General features: G+C 43.0%; 1 protein-coding gene across 1 annotated transcript in view; it reads right to left on the bottom strand.

The window, feature by feature from the left end:
* Positions 1-20,825, bottom strand: part of GLT8D2 (glycosyltransferase 8 domain containing 2) — a 25,079-nt gene extending 4,254 nt beyond the window's left edge. Inside the window, exons 1-9 of the mRNA XM_054033159.1 lie at positions 20,513-20,825; positions 17,876-17,920; positions 14,056-14,151; positions 12,512-12,680; positions 10,979-11,096; positions 8,317-8,401; positions 5,914-6,026; positions 5,040-5,206; positions 3,346-3,458 (exon numbers count right to left, since the gene is read on the bottom strand). Of these exons, the coding sequence (XP_053889134.1) occupies positions 3,346-3,458; positions 5,040-5,206; positions 5,914-6,026; positions 8,317-8,401; positions 10,979-11,096; positions 12,512-12,680; positions 14,056-14,151; positions 17,876-17,894 (880 nt within the window). The 5' untranslated portion in view covers positions 17,895-17,920; positions 20,513-20,825. The remainder of the gene's footprint in view (positions 1-3,345; positions 3,459-5,039; positions 5,207-5,913; positions 6,027-8,316; positions 8,402-10,978; positions 11,097-12,511; positions 12,681-14,055; positions 14,152-17,875; positions 17,921-20,512) is intronic.

Raw genomic sequence — 20,825 nt, 5'->3', positions numbered from 1 at the left:
CCGGGATTCAGGTACACCCCAAAGGGAGGGTAGGAAGTAGCCCAGGGACAGCCGACTCTAGTCCAGCTGCGTTGCTGCCTGAGCCCAGGTCGGCGTGTTGCGACTGGATTCCCCGCTGACTCAATGGCAGAAAACTCCACCATTGTTAGGAGCCTGGTCTGGGACATAGTAGAATTGGGTGGGCTGTGTCCCACTACCCCCTGCCACCACACCATAGGCCAAGAGGCCTGTGTTAGCCAACCATCTGCCAGAGCTAGGACACTAAACTATTCCCTTCCCTGCCCTGCCCTGCTGGAGGGCTTGAGCCCCAGAAACAGCTAATTCCTCCCCCTTTTTCAGACTGCCTTTTGCAGAATAAGACAGCAAGGGGGCATGGCCTCCTTCTGAGACTGACAGGGAGAGACAGCCATGCACTCTTACACCTTTCTTCTGGAAGGAGGAATTTATCATAAATCAATTAGTAACCTTAACTGCTAAATATTTCTCTGATTCCAGTATTCCCCTGTCCTATTTTTTTCATTCCTAGGTGAACTACCAGTCTCAAAAATACATCTTTAGTGCGATTTTGGAAAGTTAAACTAAAGACCCTTCTCTTAAGGGTTATTTTTAATAGACTGGTTTTGCACCTTACTGTGGGTAGATCCCATCTGATCCAAACATGAAGTTTCCTATGTTCTCTGGCTGTCTTCATGCTCAGTGTACACCAGAGTTTTGGACCAGGCCAGAGCCAGTTTCAGCCACCCCTTCAGTGAGGTCTCATTTTCCAGTATGGAATACTTTCCTTTTATACATTTGTATCATAGTATATAGGCCAATATGATCTAGCTAGCTCTGTGTAAAATAGCTATCCCGCCTTTAACCCCAGCCCAAGGGCTGTTATCAGTGATTGCTGGCTGTATTTTAAAGAATCCTTATTGAGGTTGCAGGAACAAACCATCCCGATGTGTAGAAAGAATAGTAAATATGGCAGGCGACCAGCTTGGCTAAACAGTGAAATCCTTGCTGATCTTAAACGCAAAAAAGAGGCTTATAAGGAGTGGAAGATTGGACAAATGACCAGGGAGGAGTATAAAAATATTGCTCAGGCGTGCAGGAGTGAAATCAGGAAGGCCAAATCACACTTGGAGTTGCAGTTAGCAAGAGATGTTAAGAGTAACAAGAAGGGTTTCTTCAGGTATGTTAGCAACAAGAAGAAAATCAAGGAAAGTGTGGGCCCCTTACTGAATGAGGGAGGCAACCTAGTGACCGAGGATGTGGAAAAAGCTAATGTACTCAATGATTTTTTTGCCTCTGTCTTCACGCACAAGGTCAGCTCCCAGATTGCTGCACTGGGCAGTACAGCATGGGGAGAAGGTGGCCAACCCTCTGTGGAGAAAGAAGTGGTTCGGGACTATTTAGAAAAACTGGACGTGCACAAGTCCATGGGGCCGGATGCGCTGCATCCGAGGGTGCTAAAGGAGTTGGCGGGTGAGATTGCAGAGCCATTAGCCATTATTTTTGAAAACTCATGGCGATCGGGGGAGGTCCCAGATGACTGGAAAAAGGCTAATGTAGTGCCCATCTTTAAAAAAGGGAAGAAGGAGGATCCGGGGAACTACAGGCCAGTCAGCCTCACCTCAGTCCCTGGAAAAATCATGGAGCAGGTCCTCAAGGAATCAATTATGAAACATTTAGAGGAGAGGAAAGTGATCAGGAACAGTCAGCATGGATTCACGAAGGGGAAGTCGTGCCTGACTAACCTAATTGCCTTCTATGATGAGATAACTGGCTCTGTGGATGAGGGGAAAGCAGTGGATGTGTTATTTCTTGACTTTAGCAAAGCTTTTGATACTGTCTCCCACAGTATTCTTGCCACCAAGTTAAAGAAGTATGGGCTGGATGAATGGACTGTAAGGTGGATAGAAAGCTGGCTAGATCGTCGGGCTCAACGGGTAGTGATCAATGGCTCCATGTCTAGTTGGCAGCCGGTTTCAAGTGGAGTGCCCCAAGGGTCGGTCCTGGGGCCGGTTTTGTTTAATATCTTTATTAATGATCTGGAGGATGGTGTGGACTGCACTCTCAGCAAGTTTGCAGATGACACTAAACTAGGAGGCGTGGTAGATACACTAGAGGGTAGGGATCGGATACAGAGGGACCTAGACAAATTAGAGGATTGGGCAGAAAAAAACCTGATGAGGTTCAACAAGGACAAGTGCAGAGTCCTGCACTTAGGACGGAAGAATCCCATGCACTGCTACAGACTAGGGACCGAATGGCTAGGTAGCAGTTCTGCTGAAAAGGACCTAGGGGTCACAGTGGACGAGAAGCTGGATATGAGTCAACAGTGTGCTCTTGTTGCCAAGAAGGCTAACGGCATTTTGGGCTGTATAAGTAGGGGCATTGCCAGCAGATCGAGGAACGTGATCGTTCCCCTTTATTCGACATTGGTGAGGCCTCATCTGGAATACTGTGTCCAGTTTTGGTCCCCACACTACAAGAAGGATGTGGAAAAATTGGAAAGAGTCCAGCGGAGGGCAACAAAAATGATTAGGGGTCTGGAGCACATGACTTATGAGGAGAGGCTGAGAGAACTGGGATTGTTTAGTCTCCAGAAGAGAAGAATGAGGGGGGATTTGATAGCAGCCTTCAACTACCTGAAGGGGGGTTCCAAAGAGGATGGAGCTCGGCTGTTCTCAGTGGTGGCAGATGACAGAACAAGGAGCAATGGTCTCAAGTTGCAGTGGGGGAGGTCCAGGTTGGATATCAGGAAAAACTATTTCACTAGGAGGGTGGTGAAACACTGGAATGCGTTACCTAGGGAGGTGGTGGAGTCTCCTTCCTTGGAGGTTTTTAAGGCCCGGCTTGACAAAGCCCTGGCTGGGATGATTTAGCTGGGAATTGGTCCTGCTTTGAGCAGGGGGTTGGACTAGATGACCTCTTGAGGTCCCTTCCAACTCTGATATTCTATTTAGCCTGCAACTGCTTCTCAGCCCCTGGTTTCGTAGAGTTTAAAACCAGAAGGACTCATCAGATCACCTAGCCTGACCTCCTGCATGTCATTGGTTGTTACATTTCAGCCCATATTGAGCCCAATAACTTTGGTGGTTAAAGCATATCTTCCAGGAATGTGGTTAATTTGAAGACGGGGAGGGAGGATCGGCTTCAAGTAAACAGCTGTAGTAGGACAAGGAAAGTGATAAAGGGCTAATTTTGAATCTGGAAGGAAGGGGAATGAGTGTAGAGCAGCGACGTGGGATCTGAGGCATAAGGTAATGTACTGAGGATGAGCAAAATCATCCATAGGGTCCTTAAATCTTATCTGTATTTTGTTCCAGCCCAGAGTGTTTTGAAATGAAACATACTTACCAAGATGTCGGACATGCCACAAGGGATTAATAGTAGAATATTTTCCATGGAATACAATGAGCATTGGAGAGGTGGCCACACCTCCCCCAAGGGTGCTGCTGTAGAGGTTTTCTCTGTGAAAAGGCAAAAAAGAGTCCTGAAATGAAAAGGAACTTTACTACAAAACCAGAAGGCAAAAGCAATAAATACTAATGCTCTGGCTAATTTACTATTAAAATCTGCTTTGTATAGACAAACGCTACTTCTTTACCTAATTTTAAATATGCACCTTTTTACTGGCATTCCAACACTTATAGGGTTTTTTTCCTTCTAATTGTGGACAATGTTTGGTGCTGTACGAGAAATCTTGCCAAAGTCTACCACTCTTACTCATGCTGAGTAGTACCTTACTCTGTAAGTAGTCCCAGCAAAATCAATGGGACGCCTCATGGTGGCAGAAAAGAAATCATTGGGATTCCTCTCAGAATGAGGGGCTACTCAGTCGGAGCGTGGCAGAACCTGACCTAAAATGAAGCCAACCCCTGTTCGGAAGTGCCTAAAGTCAAAAGGACTGGCATAGAATTTACAGATGCAAAAGGTAGTCCACATGAGACCGGGAAGAGTTGTTTTTATTGTGGGCTCAAACTCCAGGTACAGAGAATGTGTGTGCACTTTAAAATGTAAAATCCCTTTGTTATATCTTTGCAGCAATTTGCTGTAGTGTTCATGGGTATTCTTCTAAGCATTAAAAAGAAATAAAATCAAGTGCTAGGCCAAATGAGGGAACTGGGGAAGGCTGCTGTCTGCATTCCTCTTCCGTTCATATGCAATGCAGTTGTAGCTGTTGGTCCTGGGATATTATTCTTCCTCCCCTAGATCTGTGTGCTTCCTTCCCCAGCTCTCATTTGCTTTCCCAGGGTAGCAGAAAACTGACAAGTGACCAACAGTATGATCCATTTTCATTTCAGCTCTGCTTTACTGCAGTTTGACTTACCCTGTGCAGAGTACAGCAGATGATATTCAAGTTACCAACACACGCTGACAATGGATTGATACTACAACTACTTTGTGAATAGACTCATGTCATTGACCATACATTGTTTTTTAAAGACAATGCCATAAAGTCCCCGACCCCCATGACTTCTCATAGAAAAGTTGCCACTTTTACAGCTTCTTGGGGTTGGGTCTTTTTCTGATTTTCAGCGGTTTATGTAAATTATGGCTTATCTTTTTAGGAAAAAAAATGGGTTTTTTGTTGGTGTTTAAGAAATGGTTCTTGGGTTATGTAAAAAAAGTGCCCCCTTTCCAGTATTGCTGACATTGCAGCTTATAGTGCCCCAAGCGAGGGCAGAGAGTTTCTTTCCACCCTGATCCCACTGCAAGAAGGAGAGATCAGCTCTGCCCATAAACAGCCTGATCCTGAATGGGGCTGATCACCCACAATGAAAACTGCATGTGCTCAGCACCTCTCAGGATTAGGCCTGGCTTGCTGAGTCAGCGCAAGACTGCAGAGTCCCAAGTGGTCACTTTCTGTTGTTCGTGACTGCAGCTGGATTAGAACAGGTGGAAATTGTGCAACAAACAGCTATTTTGCATTACGATCTGTGAAGGGAAGCACATCTTAAATAATGGACCTTTGAAAAATGAACAGAAAATTCAACTTTAAACAGCACATTCAGTCAGGATAAAGTGAAGACTTCGATATCTGTACATACTCTACATTTCTTTGCATCCATTTTTCTAATTGCTTTGTAATCCGCTGGTGCTTCCATTCTGTCATATTAGCCACAATTACACCAGGATTAAAGGAACAGGTACTGGGGCTGATGCCAAGATCTCTAATTGTTTGCTTCCGGTAGTCCAGATATCCCATGTATGTGTTCTAGAAAGAGGGAAAATTATATATAGATGTCTACTGTAAATCTAATTTATGTCTAGATATGTTTAGATGCAGCTGTATCTACCTCATGCACATGCAGAATACATAGGCATTGAACAATAAGCTCTGAGAACTGGATTTCTAGATTATTATTACCTGCCTTGACTTCAGTGTGAGGCACAAGGCTAAAGGACAGGATATTCTAATCATTATGTGTTAGCGATATTTCCATGGGAATCCTACAGGGCTTTGTCTTTTGGCCCACTCCTCTTCACCTTACTGTAGGTGATCTAGCGTAAAACCAGTGTGGTTATCGTAAGGCTACTGGACTTTAATGGCAGTTGCAGATGCTCCGTACCACTCCGGATTTGGTTTTCAAACAATATATTTTGAGCAGCCCACCAAGTTCAACCCTCACTCCCTCTCAGTTATCAGAAAGTCTAATATCAATCCTATCAATACTCTTTTCTAAATATGTTGCACAAGTGCCCTACCGAAACAAGAAGAGTTTAGTAAAATACAAAACATACTGCAAAAGAATCAGGAGACAGCACATCTTGAGATGATTACAGGAAACAATTCCCCTTACTAAACTATGTACCTAAATCCTACTTTACCCTGAGAAAACTTTCATTTGGGGATGAAGAAAATCATGTTAAATTTGTATGTAAAAATCCATCAACAATCTGAATTTAAAACTAACATCTTACCTGCATTCCTACACTTCTCACCATTTCATGAGTAGAAGGCAAATCACAGTCATCTGAAAAAGCTGCAGCATGGCCTGGAGCTAGCTTTGTGTCGTACAGTTCCTGGATGTCACCTGAGAATACAGAATTGGGAGTTTAAGAATGGGTTTGTTTCATTGCCATGGATCTGTCTTTCAGACTGTTTAGGACAATCTCTGTTCTCCGTTACACTGGTACAACCCTACCACTTTCAAGGGATGGCCTGGACGTAAGGAAGGCAGAATTTTGCTCTATGGACATTGGTTTCAAACATGGGTCCCATAACTAGAAGTCAAAATCCTATGTTTGCATGTATTCATCTATACTTTATGTGCCTATATGCTGATTTGAAGGTCCAAACATGAGACATGAGCTGTAGCCTGGTTGCATAGATGTGCATGTCTGTACCTTGCCTCTGGATGGGGGACTGTATCCCCTTCCCCTTACATCCCACTTTGGTCCCCTGCACAATGCCCTTTTACCTGGGTTTTTGTTCAGGGGAGCAGATTTTCTCCTTAGGGCATTATTTCGCTATATCTTATTAAGATACTAGGCCTCGCTGTTTGAAAAGTGGGCTCATAATATTCATAGGCTAACACCAGCAGCTAAAATGTTCACAGTGCTCCTGGCTGTATTAATGATGAAGTAATTCTGTTTTCATTTGCTAGGAAACCCGAATAAAGCAATATTAGCATGAGGTAATACAAATCCTGGAAATGAGCAGGAACTACATCATCTTGTAGGGACAACTCACCAATTTGTTTGAAAACCTGAAATAGGATTCATGTCCCACAATGGTACAGTGTTTGAATTAAAGGGACACTGTTAACCTATTTATGGTTCAAAACTGACCTACCTTAAAATTGTTATGATCTGGGAAGGAATTTCCTCTAGATTCTAAACAGCTTCTGTTTTGTGAGATGTAAAACAAAACAACAAGAAAATCAAAAGCAGTGTTTTTGGTGTGACACACCAAAATTCAGTGTGTGCACCTCTTGTTGCTTTGCAGAAAGCGCTTAGCTAACAAATACTCTTTCCATAGAGCTAAATCCTGAAATCCATGTTCAGTGTTTCCTCTGCAAAACTCCTATTCATTTCAAAGGGAGATTTGACTAGGCAAAGACTTCAGAATTTGTTCCACGGTGTTTAATATTCCTGCTAACATCACTGATGATAAAAAAAAAGGCAGAGATTTTGACTCCATTGGAAAGGTGTATGTAAGTGAGGGGGAAATCTATTTTTTCCCCAGATAGTATAATGTGGAAGAAATTGCATTATCAAGCTTATTGAAAGTGAAGGGAAGGCAAAGAAAACAAATCCAACTTTAAAAAGTGGTCAACAGTACCCTTTTAAGTATTGCTGCTCTGAAATCTACATCTGAAGGCAAGAAAAACTGCAGAAAAGCTGTTGAAAACTAAATGAACCAAACCCTTTGCTGTTGTAATTCCACTGACTTCAAAGGTGTTACTCCAGGGATTAACTTGACCCAATGTCCTTGGACACCCTACTGCATAAGGGTTTCATAAGGCTTAATTAATTAACATTTGCAAAGTGCTTCTGAGATCCTTGGATGAAAGGTGCTATCAAAATAACAGGGATGTGGAAGAATGCTGAAGGGGAAAAAACGATAAAGCAAGAGAAGACATCAACACTAGCAGGAAGAAAGAACAGAGAAAGTGGCAAAGAAAGGAATGAACAGACTGAGAAATCCATCTGAAAAGATAACTGTGCCTCTACTTAGCTTTTGCTGTATGGGCATGGAGGGATTTTCCAGCACTTGAATTGTTTTCTGATTTGTCTTTATTAACCATAAGATACTAATATCAATAAGCCTGATTCTGTGAGGTGCTGAGTGCCCTTAGCTCCCATAGATATAAATAGGAATTGAGGGTGCTCAGAACAACAGGATCTAGGGTCTTTTACAACCTGATTTGAGTAAATTCTTCTCTCTCAAGAATAAGCAGTTATTTGGGATAAGGATGCTAGCATTTGTGGGGAGTCAAGGTCAGCTTCACATTGACCAAACAAAATAGGAAACGTCAAGTCCTGTTTAGAGAGGAGTATTGCTGCCTGTTCTCGTGAAACCACGCTTATTGGAATTGCCTTGGACACTCATGCACAGCAACTGATCAGATGCAATAAACACTGAATGTCACCCACACACCTATGATCAGGATCAAACATCCAAAAGTAGAAATTGTCCCTTTGATTTTCCTTTGTTAAATACTATGTAAGGGTGAGTGTGAAGCTGTCATAAGTGTAGTATACTCCAGGCCACATCCTCAATTTTAAATAGAGCTCATCTTTCCTGGTGAGCAATAAAGCAGTTGAACTTCCTGCTGCAAACTTCTGCTACGTTCCAAGAATTTTTGGATGACCGCTTACCTTGCACAATCACATCATCATCCAAATATATGACTTTCTCATGTTTGTGGATAAGCAGGGGGAGATAATATCGAATGAAGTTCAGCTGTTAATAAAAAACAATCAAAATGACAGACTGTAAGTGGCACAGTGGCTTAATGCAGTCATCTTGAATGTCTTTTTCAGGATTCAAACGTGACTTAGTCCTCTCATCACTGTACATTGTCCAACTACCATTTACTGATTGCCACAATTTTAAACTTGCCTCCATATTTTCTTTAAGACAATGTCATGCTGGCCCCACTGAAGTCAATGGGAAATTCCTCCCAATGACTTCAGAGGGGCCAGGCTTTCTCCCAAAAACTTTGTAAATATTAACTGTAGATTCTCTGTCAAATGTTGGGATTATTCTAAAGCACATGGGGTCCATATTCTTCCTTGGTATAACTCAGATGAAGTCAATGCTGACAAAACATGCATGCATCTGTCCCACAATGCCACAAAATAATGTTAGAGAAGTCCCAGAAGATAACCTTTCTCCCGGAATTAGACTCAGTCTGCTTGGGTGTTTACATTCAGAGATTTATCCTGCCACTTTAACTTTAAAAATGTAATAGGCCCGGTAGTCAATATTTATTCACAATGGCCCAGATCTAGGGTTGCCAACCTTCTAATAACACAAAACCAAACGCCCCTACCCCACTTCTTCTCTGAGGCCCTGCTCATGCCCCGTGCCTTCTCTGAGGTCCCAACCCCGCTTGCTTCATCCCCCCTCCCTCCGTCGCTCGCTCTTCCCCACCCTCACTCACTTTCACTGGGCTGGGGCAGGAGGTTGGGGTGCGGGAGGTGGTGATGACTCCGGCTGGGGATGCAGGCTTTGGGGTGGGGCCGGGGATGAGGGGTTTGGGGTGCAGGAGGGGGCTCCAGGCTGGGCTGAGGGGTTCAGAGTGCAGGAGGGAGTGTGGGCTCTGGCTGGGGGTTGGGCCGGGGGATGAGGGGCTTGGCGCAGGAAGGGGCTCTGGGCTGGAGCAAGGGGTTGGGGTGCGGGGGGGGGGGGGTGGGAGGGGGTGAGGGCTCCGGCTGGGGGTGCAGGCACTGGGGTGGGGCCGGGGATGAGGGATCTGGGTGCAGGAGGGGACTCTGGGCTGGGGGCAGGAGGTTGGGGTGCAGGGGTGGTCCCGGCAGTGCTAACCATGGCTCCAAGGAAGCCTGCCTTAGCCCCGGGCCCCTGGTGTGCCACCAACCAGACTTTTAACGCCCTGGTCGGCGGTGCCAATCAGAGCCACCAGGGTCCCTTTTTGACCGGGCGTTCTGGTCGAAAACCAGACACCTGGCAACGCTACCCAGATCTTCCACTGCAGTGCAGCAGCTTTTCACAGCACTCTCAGTACAAAGCTTTCCTAAAGGCAGCATAGCTAGGCACAGGAGAATCACCCCAGCATAAGGGACACCTCCAGTGGCATAGGCTTGGCATAGCAAATCCTACACTAACACAGTTCCTTCTGCGGGAGCAGGGGGCATTGCAGAGGGAAAGAGCATAGCGAGGATTGCCAGTTTTGGCTGGATGTATTCCTGGAGGTTTCTTCACACGACATAATCTTTAATTGAAAATGAATCTTTAATTCCTGGAGACTCCAGGACAATCCTGGAGGGTTGGCAACCCTAGAAAGGGGACACGTTTGCAGCGTCCTTGCATTTTAGCAGTCCTTGTCTTTCACATCAGTCAATAGCAATTGTAGGCAGCCAGTGTAATTTAGAGTAGCCTTCAGGCTCTAAATTACGCTGGGAGGGCAGAACACAGTCAGCTCAGGGTTGCAGCTGAGTTTAAGTTCTTGAAGTTATAATAATAAACCCCAGGGTTAAGCTCTCAAACAGATAACGTCCCATGCAGGAAGATGGGCAAATTAGCGGGGACATTGCTGCAACAATCTCCTCTCTATGAGTGATGTCTCAACATTTAGTCGTTGGTTCCTTTTCTGAGGCCTTGGCTACACTTGGCAATTCACAGCGCTGCCGCTCTGAGGGGAATAGCTTGCAGCGAGGGACCGTGCAGTGCTGCAGGTGCTGATTACACTGGCGCTGTACTGCACTGCACTCGCTGCGCTCGGGGGGGGGGGGGGGGGGCGTTTTCACACCCCTGAGCGCAGCGAGTTGCAGCGCTGTACAGCGCCACTGTAGCCAAGGCCTGAGTGATGTGTAAGAAAAAAATGTAATCTGTTAGGAGTTACAGTCTTGGCGGGCAAGGCAGTAACACTAATTATTCTGATCACATCTCTACAGAAGTGTTATTTTTATGGCTCTCTAAAGTGCTAGTTAAGTTTGGTCTCTCCACTGGCTAGCCCAAGTATATGGCCTGGCCTAGATTTAATCAGGTCAGACCAGGGTTTAATCAAGTCAGATCATCCACCTGGAAGGATCTCCTACAACATATAAAGGGAGTTGTACCTCAGGAGATAGAGCAAAAGAGCAACAATGTGGAGTAGAAGCACTTGCCACAGGAAGTGTGCTAGTCTAATAAGAAAACCATCCAACGTTATTACCAATTGGTATGGCTCCTCTAATACCCCAGTGGTTCTGTACGAAGGAGCAGAGCACAGAGGAGATTTGAAGTCTTCAATGTGCATTAAAATCTTGGAGACTATGACAGCTCTGTTTTGGTGATATATGGTATTTGCTTACTCACAGGCTGGAGTAACTCAGGGCGTGATGCATCTGGTCTTATTTTTCCTTTTAGTACCATAGGGTTGAACTCCACAGTTTTATACTTTATTTCTTTCAGTTTGGAATTTTCAATCCATTTTCTGAGATGAAAGAGAAATGATAAAAGTGTGTTACAGAAAACCACAGAGACCATCAGTATGAAACGTCAAAGTGCTGGTTTGAGCATTGGCCTGCTAAACCCAGGGTTGTGAGTTCAATCCATGAGGGGGCCATTTAGGGATCTGGGGCAAAAATCTGTCTGGGGATTGGTCCTGCTTCGAGCAGGGGGTTGAACTAGATGACCTCCTGAGGTCCCTTCCAACCCTGATATTCTATGATTAATGGCACATGCCCTGGCTATATTTAAGACTACTGGTTTTAAAACAAAACACAAAAAACTTTCAATGAAAAAAAATACATTTTTTAATAATTTTTTTCATAACTTTTTACTCCATTTTTTGACCAGCTCTATAGGAGATTCTCTTCTTGAGCCTCATTTTGACAGGTATTTGCACCTTTTAATGATCTTATTAGACCTGGGTTCGAATCCCTGGTCCACTACAGACTTTCTGTGTCATCCTGAGCAAGTCACTTATTCTATGTGGCCCAGTTCCTCCAAGGTACTTAGAATCCTATCTTCCATTGATTTCAAAGGAAGTTAGAAGCCCAAATACTTTTGAGGCTCTGGATCTCAGTGTAAAATGGTGTTAACAGTGCTTCTCTACCTCATAGATATGTTGGGAGCACAAATACATTAAAGATTGTAAAGAAACTAAAGTAATGAAGGCTATATAAATATGCTAAAGAGAGAGACTCCTGAATGAGTTTGTTTCATTGAGATGGTCCCTACATTGATGGACTCATTCCTCCGTGGTCTGCACCTGGGTTCAACTCACCCCACTTTAAACAATATCTACAATTTTGTATGACCATGGTTGAACCCCATATTTATAACCTTTACCTCTCCTTTTTTCTATGTTAGCCCCACTCTATCTGTTCTTCTCCTCTGAAGTTGAAGGCACAGCCCTGAATTATGGAGCAGTGCAAAGCCACGTTTTCCCAGAGGCAGCTTCAGGAAGGATTGTGCAGGAGAAACACACACACTGTACCATCTTGCAGCATGGCCTCCCTTCTGCTGCTGGTTGGTGCGGGGCTGTGGCCATCACCTGGCTAGATTAATCCCCTTCTGGGGTGGCTGGTGCCCCTAGCAGGCAGCAATCCCTGTACCCAGGGGACTGCAGGATCTGTGACTGTGATGGCCTTTGCACAGGGGGGAGGAATGACTCCCTGGGCCCTCCCCCAATCCCTGTGCACCAATGCAAAGCCCAGTAACAATCTGGCCCTAACTAGGGTGACCAGACAGCAAATGTGAAAAATCAGGACAGGGGGTTGGGGGGTAATAGGAGCCTATATAAGAAAAAAAAAAATCGGGACTGTTCCTATAAAATCGGGACATCTGGTCACCCTAGGCCCTAACTAAGCAGCAGAATGAATAATTTTTGGTAAATACTATTACCTGATATGTGGAATTGTGTTCTTTAGGCCAACTATGTAGAACAAAACATTAGCATCGGTGTTGCTGTAGATGCTACTGATTGCTGCTACCGCTGCACCCATTCTACCCGCAGCAGCACATATCACCACTGGAATTTCTTCTTCCATTTCCTCAGGACTCTCCAAATCAACTGCATATAGCAAAAACCCAAATTAGTGTACAGAATTCAGCGCCATTTTATAACAGACCTAGTCTCTGAATTGTATAAACTAGAAACAGAGCAAAAGTGTTACAATGTTCAGGAAGCTGGTAAGGGGTGAAGAGCTGGGGAACACGATTAACAGTACTGACACTAGTGCACATAAATACCAAAATAAATACTAGGACTAAGTCTTCACTAGAAGTGCTTTATTGATGTAGGAATATACCACACCGTCAAAGCTCTCCTTGTGTGGATGCAGCTGTGCTTTGTACACTATAATCACCTCCCACCAGTTAAACAAGCTATACTTCTAAAAACATGGTTTTCCCAATATAACTGTGTCCACACTAGGGGCTTCTGCCAACACACCTATGTTGCTCAAGAACAGTGTTTCTCAAACTGGGGTTGCCGCTTGTGTAGGGAAAGCCCCTGGCGGGCCGGGCCGGTTTGTTTACCTGCCCCGTCCGCATGTCCGTCCGATCGCGGTACTCACTGGCCGTGGTTCGCTGCTCCGGGCCAATGGGAGCTGCTGGGAGCAGCGCAGGGGCGGCCCACCAGGGGCTTTCCCTACACAAGCGGCGACTCCAGTTTGAGAAACACTGCTCAAGAATCACACCTTTTCACACCCTGACTTATGCCAGCAGAAGTCTGTAGTTTAGACCTGGACTACGATATGAAGTCTTTCACCCCTAACGTCTGATCTGCACTTAAAAGTTTTACTGGTGTAACTATGTCATTTAGGAGTGGGATTTTACAAATCAACATAGTTATACTGGTAAAATCCCTAGTGTGAAAGCAGTTATGCCATATAAAAGTGGCTTATACTGGTACAGTTTATTCCCTACATTTTACACCAGTATAATTGGACCCAGTACAGTTAAAGCAGAAAAACTTTCTGGTGTAGACAAGTCCTTAGTCAGTGGTTGGCTGGCTCAGGTTGGCTATTACCTGCTGCCTCTGTTTGATGGCCTGTTGGAAATGAACTAGTGGTCTCAGTCTATTCCCAAGCAGGCAGATTCCCATCATTAAAACACATCCTCATGGTTGTTACCAATTGACTTCTCTGTTAGGCTCTGCAAAAAATTGAGGATGTGACCCAGCTCCCATTGATGTCAACGGAAGAATTCTCTTTGGCCTCAAGGAGAGTTGGATCAGGCCCTGAATCACAATGGAGATTCTTAGCCACTACTGACCTGGTATTATTCAAATCAGCTGATCTAGAAATTAAAAGTTCTGTGTCCTAGATTACATCAAAATAACACAAGTGATTCTGTTATAAATTCCTATTTATCCTACAGCAGGAACAGAAACCAGTGCTCAGTTACCATGAAATCTGAACAGAATAAAATAATGAGCTACTTACTTGTTTCATTATTTAATGTAGATGGCACCTTGTGAACTTTATTATACAGAATGACACAGATGGTCAAAAGAAGTAGGAATAATAAGATCTGATTAACTGAAATAAAGAGGACAACTGGTTAAAAGTTAATATAAAAACTAATGCTAATTGCTCAAATACCTGTATTTTTATGTTACCAGCTACATATTTGCCATTTACTGTATTCCTGTATTTGTTTTGAAAATCTCATCTCACTTGCTATTTGACCGAATTAAAAACAGAAACTGCTTGTAAGATTTATTTAGAAATTCGCACTGTAGCCCGTGTCCAGTATAATCAGAAATCTGTGGTCAGCTCTTTCCAGATGTTTTGGTTTTCAAGGATGTTCTGCTTGCAAGTACTTCCAAAATAGGAAAACTGTTAAATCATTAAGCCTATTATTCAAGGGCTGCTTACCCTAGGAAAATTACCTGTTGAAAATGGTTGGCAGCCATAGGTTCTATCCCCATTTTCTCCTTAACTGCTTTTGTATTTGAGACAAATCCATTTTCATCATAGTTACAGACAGCAAGATACAGGCTTGGTGGGGATTGGTCTTATGCACACTTTCTATAGTGATGCTGCAAACTGTTTCCATCCCCAACGTGGGGTATTATACACTTCATACCATTATGAGCATCCTCTATCCCACACAGAATAGTGGTTCAGCCACCTTTGTGATACTGACCTCACAGTTCTTCTACCCCTCAAAAAATGCTTTTTATGGCCCAAACATGGGTGGAACTAGGTGGGCAGAGGGAGCAGCAGGCAGGCGGGGGACAGGGTGCTGTCCATCATCCCCAGCTAGGGTGACCAGATAGCAAGTGTAAAAAATCAGGACAGGGGGTGGGGGACTTTAGGTGCCTATATAAGAAAAAGCCCCCAAAATCAGGACTCTGGTCACCCTATCCCCAGCGGACATTGCTTGGAAAAGGTAATGCAGCCTGGGGTATATGTGGTAATAAGCACTACATTCAGTAATAACTCTTTGAAGAATTAGGTCCTAAGCTAAGGAGGAATTGACCACACAGGGAGGGGGATGAAAGTGGAAGGATGAGGAAGAGAATATGATTCTGAGGTCACTTGGAAGTCTAATACACATATCTAGAGGGTAATGAAGAAGTGCACAGTTTTTCTTTATTTGTATAATTGAATGTACTGATTTTAAAATGTGTAAGAGACGTATAAAAAGACGTAAAGTGATTTTGGAACTTTTTTTCTGGCTACCCTGTGGTCCTCCAATTGCCAAAGGATTTCAGAATTAACCCTACCTGTCCCTTTCCTTTACCCAAAACCCCTTTGGGTAGACCTTCAAACAGTGAAGCATTTTAGATCATTTCAATGAAATAGTTCAGCTATTCAAGGTCTATTTGAGGATAACTCTAAAAGCATTACAAAAACAAACTCGGCATGCCACAGAAACTGCATGTTCCAAAATATTTGCAAAGGTATAAATATTTTGATCCAAGTACTTTACTTAGCAAAATCAAAGCATGTGAAAAGCAAATGCCTTACTGTATATTTGGATTTTTCAGCTTCTACCAGAGTCTGCTTTGGACTGAATGCTTAAGCAGTCTAACATAAATCACCCCTGACTGAGTAGGATGTTACTGGAAATGCTAAGGGTAAATAAGCATCATCATCATCATCAATGAACTTGCCGAATGTCATCTTCAGTTCTATTTTGTTAGTTATGTAGCATCATAAATGTTCTCAGAATGGGCAAAATATACAAAAAACATAGAACATAGAATTCCGCCCTCAGTTACACCTGTACAAATCTTTTGAGCAAGATCGTCAGCTGGGTTAAATTAGCATAGATCAAGAATGTCAGTGGAGCTATGCTTGTTACACCAGCTGAGGATCTCACCCATTGACTTCAGTGGGGTTGCATGGAGCTAGTGAGGGCATAGTCTGACTAACTTTAGCCTGATCCTGAGAGGTATTGAGAACCCTGAATCCCATTGGGCCAAATCCTAACTGTGGTGCTGACAGGGCCGGCTCCAGGCACCAGCTTACCAAGCAGGTGCTTGGGGCGGCCACTTCGGAGAGGGGCGGCAGATCCAGCTGTTTGGCGGCAATTCGGTGGACGGTCCCTCACTCCTGCTTGGAGCGAAGAACCTCCCACCGAATTGCCACTGCAGATCGCGATCGTGGCTTTTTGTTTTGTTTTGTTTTGTTTTGTTTTGTTTTGTTTTGTTTTGGCTGCTTGGGGCGGCCAAAACCCTGGAGCCAGCCCTGGGTGCTGAGAAGGCATAAAATCCACCAGAGTTCTGCAGGAAAGCTAAACTCAGCACCCAAAGGCATTAATCATGTCTTGAGTATGGAACCCTCCTTCTCAATAGTGGCCACGGAGCAGCTCCATACCCAAAAAGATCCATCCATTCCTCCAGAGGCAGAATTCCAAGACTCCATCCCCTCTGCTATATTGATAAGTGATGTCAAGTGGAAGGCAGTGCCTCTCAAGATGTTCCTGCATGGGAGATGGAGAGCAGATACTCACCAGCTGACTGACAACAAGGGAAACAATCGGCCTATGGAACCAACTGATAGCATCACAACAGAGCTGTTAGCCAAGAAAGCGAAGGACTCATCCACATTGAGGGTCTCTGTGTTCCAAGAAAACTGGAATTTGGGAGCTAGCATAGCCCCTTCAAACTCCCAACCATCCACTTTTTGGAGGGCTCAGAGTGAGCCTCAGTCCCTGGATTGCTCTTACATAGTGCTTCATACGGTTTAATATTGCCTCAGCACTGCAGTAGCTTCCATGGCTCCTCCATGAGGAAGACAGAAGGATCAGGATCTGCAAACGGGTATAGGAGGAGGAAGTGCTTACATGCAAGAGCTTCTATAACTTCAACGGACCTAACTGTGAACCTGATGAGAAGCCATTCTACAGCCTCACTGTTCTCAGTGTCAATCACGCCAACACAGAGTGGCACCTCTCAAGATTTTCTCCATTGATTCAAATTCAGAAGTGATGTGCAAGATGATGCAAGTTACACATCGGTGAGCAGATATAAGAAAGTCTATATTTGTATAATTTCCACACCGAAGACTAGAAGAGAGGCAGGTAACAGGAAAACACATAAAAGGAAAATGTAAGAAAGATGTATGTTAAACTAGCCTCTTCCACACAGTTTAATTTACTCCCTCTTGGATCTACTACCAGACACTCAGTATATAAATTACAACAATTTAGACTCACCCACTTTTACTAACTTCTAATTTACACCACATTACATTGTGGTGTTTAGATGCTGCATGTGATTATTGGAACTGGGAGCACTGGCTGTTGGGAGTCTGAAAGGACAGGAAACAGGAAGGAGGGGGAGGAGTTGACAAGACTGGGAGAGTTACAAGGTGTGCAGCTACAGCTTGGAAAAGAGACCTCCACTGTAAATAAAGTTCTGTTAAAGTTTGTTAATACCTGGAGTGGTGGATACAACATACATGTCATTTCTGAATCTGGCCTATTAACTTCAATGGAATTTGCAGGTGCTAAGCATGTGTCAGGATTAGATGCTGTCATTATAGCCTTTAATACAGCAAAGTACATGAGTATTCCCATTGACTTCAATGGGGTTAAGCACATGCTTAAGTGCTTTGCTGAGCAGGGAAGGGGTTGCTCATCATAAACTTAAAGTTAGGAATGGTTTAAGTGCTTTGCAGAATTGGAGTAATAAATTAGCATGCAACCCTCCTATGCAATCTCCTGTAAAATTTTTACATGATCTTTATCTAGCTGTTTAAAAAAATATGTGAATCAATTTGATATTGAAATGTTCTGAATCTTTCTTACTTTTCCTTAACAGAGCCATATGTTCCTTTGGTTAAGAACTGCAATCTGTAGTTAAAAAAAAAAGAGAGAGAGAGAAAGAGAGAAGTTATAAACACAGTGATGAATATTTCTTTAGTATTTTATGGGCCCAATTTTGCACCATTAGGTTTTGCCTTTGACTTGAATGGAAGCAGGATTGGATCCTAACTTTGCAAAGCTTTTCATGAAAACATATTACATTTGCAATGTTTTGGGCAACAATTTATGATCTTATATAAACCAGAATTTAAAAAGCAAAAATGTTTTAAATACATGAACCAGTTTCAAAGCTATATAACTATAGCAAAACAATTAATGTTTCGATAAACTCAGTACAGTCACTTATATCAGCAATACTTACATTTTATAACACAGATTTTTCTTAATGTAAAACAGAAAATAAAACATATGCAAGTATACAATGTGTTTACAAAATGCATCTGTAGGTATTTTAATCCATTGAAATTATCCTTGACTCCCCATACAGCAGAACAACAAATGTAAACACCAAAATGCCATTTCTAGATCTTGTTATAATCAAACACACAGCAACATAGATATTGCCATACTAAATAAGACAAAGGAGCTATCTAGCCTAGAATCCTGTCTCTGTCTTGGGCTGTGTCTGCACTGACAATTGTAGGGAACTCTTCCCCCACTGCTATAACATCAGTGTAATTTCACTGGTCGCAGCAACCAGGGGACAGCATAATTCAACAGGTTGTAGCAACAAGGGGAGAGCATTGGTGAAGACTGGCCACGAGCATTTTAACCACATCATCTATAGTGCTGGAGCAACTAGAAGTTTCCTTAAAACTATCATTGTAGTCAAGCGCTGAAAGTGGCCAGGATCAGATGCCTCTGAGGAAAGTATTAAATTCCCTTAATGGACATTTATGGGAAAATCCCACATTTCCTTGTATTTTAGAAGCCAAATTACTTTTTCCTTTGTACTTTAAGCGGTACGAGTTTAGAAAATTTTAATAGTAAAAAGCAGATTATGATTTATTTTTAAATTTATGGGTCCAAATTCAGACCTGTCACAACTCCCACTGATTTTAATGATGGGCTCATCATACAGATGTTATGTTGCATCATTTTAAAAAAATAATATTACTTATTTTTTTTCTTCCCTGGACATAGGCCTTTAAAAAAATCCCTTGTAAACAGTTCTTTTTAAAAATAAAATACCACACTAGGCACACATTTGGAAACAAAAAGGATGATTAGTTGTGTACAGGGAGCACAAGGCCTTTCTCCTGCCCCTAATAAGAGCTGCCTTTGATGCTAGCCAGCCCACATTCCTCAGGCTCCCAAGCACTGCTAGCCTTCTGGCCGCTCTACTACACCTATGGAGGGTCAGTCCTAATCTGGAGCAATATGTTTAAGGGGAATTTCTTTTTACATTCCAATCGCCTGAGGCCTGTAAACCTAGGAAAGCAAACTGAAACTTCAGGAAACAAGTTATTGAAGACATGAGATAAGATATCAAAAATTAAAACAAACAAGAACTACACAGCACCACAGGCAAAAAAGAAAACAATGTACGTGTGTGACATTTCTCCCTCTAGCACTGTAGCTGTTCCTGGCATCTCAACCCCCTTTTTTCCATATTTTCATGCCTGGAGATACAGATATTATGTTTATTGTTTTTAAATATAATTCATTTTGATTCATTGAGAAGGGAGAGGAGGCTAGAGTGGTATGAATTCTTGAAAGCTGAGTCACAAAATACAGTTATGTCTTATTGGTTAATTCTGAGTTTACGGAAAGATCTCGAGTCAGTCTCCAATTTTGATTGACAAGTTAAATTCTAAACAGAACACATAAACAGAACAGTCTGCATGCATGTAAATATTGCGACTGGTTTGAAAAAGACAGATTAAAAAACATAGTGTAAGGGAATAGTTATCTTAGGGCTAAATTCTTATCAGATCTGCACTGTTTATTTAGATTCCAATATTCTGCTCTCTCCATATGCACAGAACCCCCTTGATTTACATATGTAAGTAGATCAGGTGATCAGTCAAGAGAAGAGCTTTGCCTTTAGAAATATCTTCTCCTGTGCACAGAACACAAATATTGTTTCCTTTCTAGTCTGGAAATTTGAATCAGTAATTTTTGTAAGTGGACAAAATTCTCACTCCTGGGGTGAAATCCTGGCCTCAGTGAAATCAATGGCAGTTTTGTCATTGATTTCAATAGGATCTTACAGAATTTGTCCCAAACTGTAAATGTAACTTGCAGTCACTGCGATGTGCAGCTGGCCTGTCAGAACCCTACACTAGCTCCAGACATAATTAAAACAGTCCAAATTGCTCCAAGTTTTTAATCTTTAAAATCCAAACCTGGAAAGACTCATATATAACAAAACTTTTAGTTCAATATTTGAAAAGATTCTTAATATCTGCATTTTGTAGCTTTTCAAGAAAGAAAGGAACTCGACTTGTTACTCTGCAAACATTTACCCCTAGTTTTCCTAAACGCGGATTACTGGAATCTGACGTCCCTAGACACAATTGCCAGATCATATAACAAAATGAGGGGCGGCAGCAGGGAAAGCTGCATATGAAACAGTGACATTACTGTTTAGATATTTCCTGTTTAATTAGTCTTTACCTTTCAAACGCAGCACAGCACTCAGGGCTTCTTTCTCCAGAAGAATTGCAGGGCGACAACACTTGGTTCCTAGCTCACCCAAAACTGCAAGCGCTCATGCCAAAACTGCCTTGCCCATGACTCCCCTTGGAAATCCTAGGTACATGAGCCTTAAAGGGCCACAGTAATGCTTTTAAATTGGGAATCCTTTTTCAAATCCTTCAAGTGTACTTTGGAGCGGTGCTGGTTTTTCTTTCCTTTTTCTGCCTCTGAGAAGCTGCTCAGAATCCAGACATTGCACTGGCGTAGTGAAAGAGCCCCATAAACCACTTCC

Source organism: Malaclemys terrapin, chromosome 1 (assembly GCF_027887155.1).
Source record: "Malaclemys terrapin pileata isolate rMalTer1 chromosome 1, rMalTer1.hap1, whole genome shotgun sequence".
Classification (NCBI taxonomy): Eukaryota; Metazoa; Chordata; order Testudines; family Emydidae; genus Malaclemys; species Malaclemys terrapin.
Note: the sequence above shows the minus strand (reverse complement) of the source record. Positions and strands in the feature narration are given on the sequence as shown.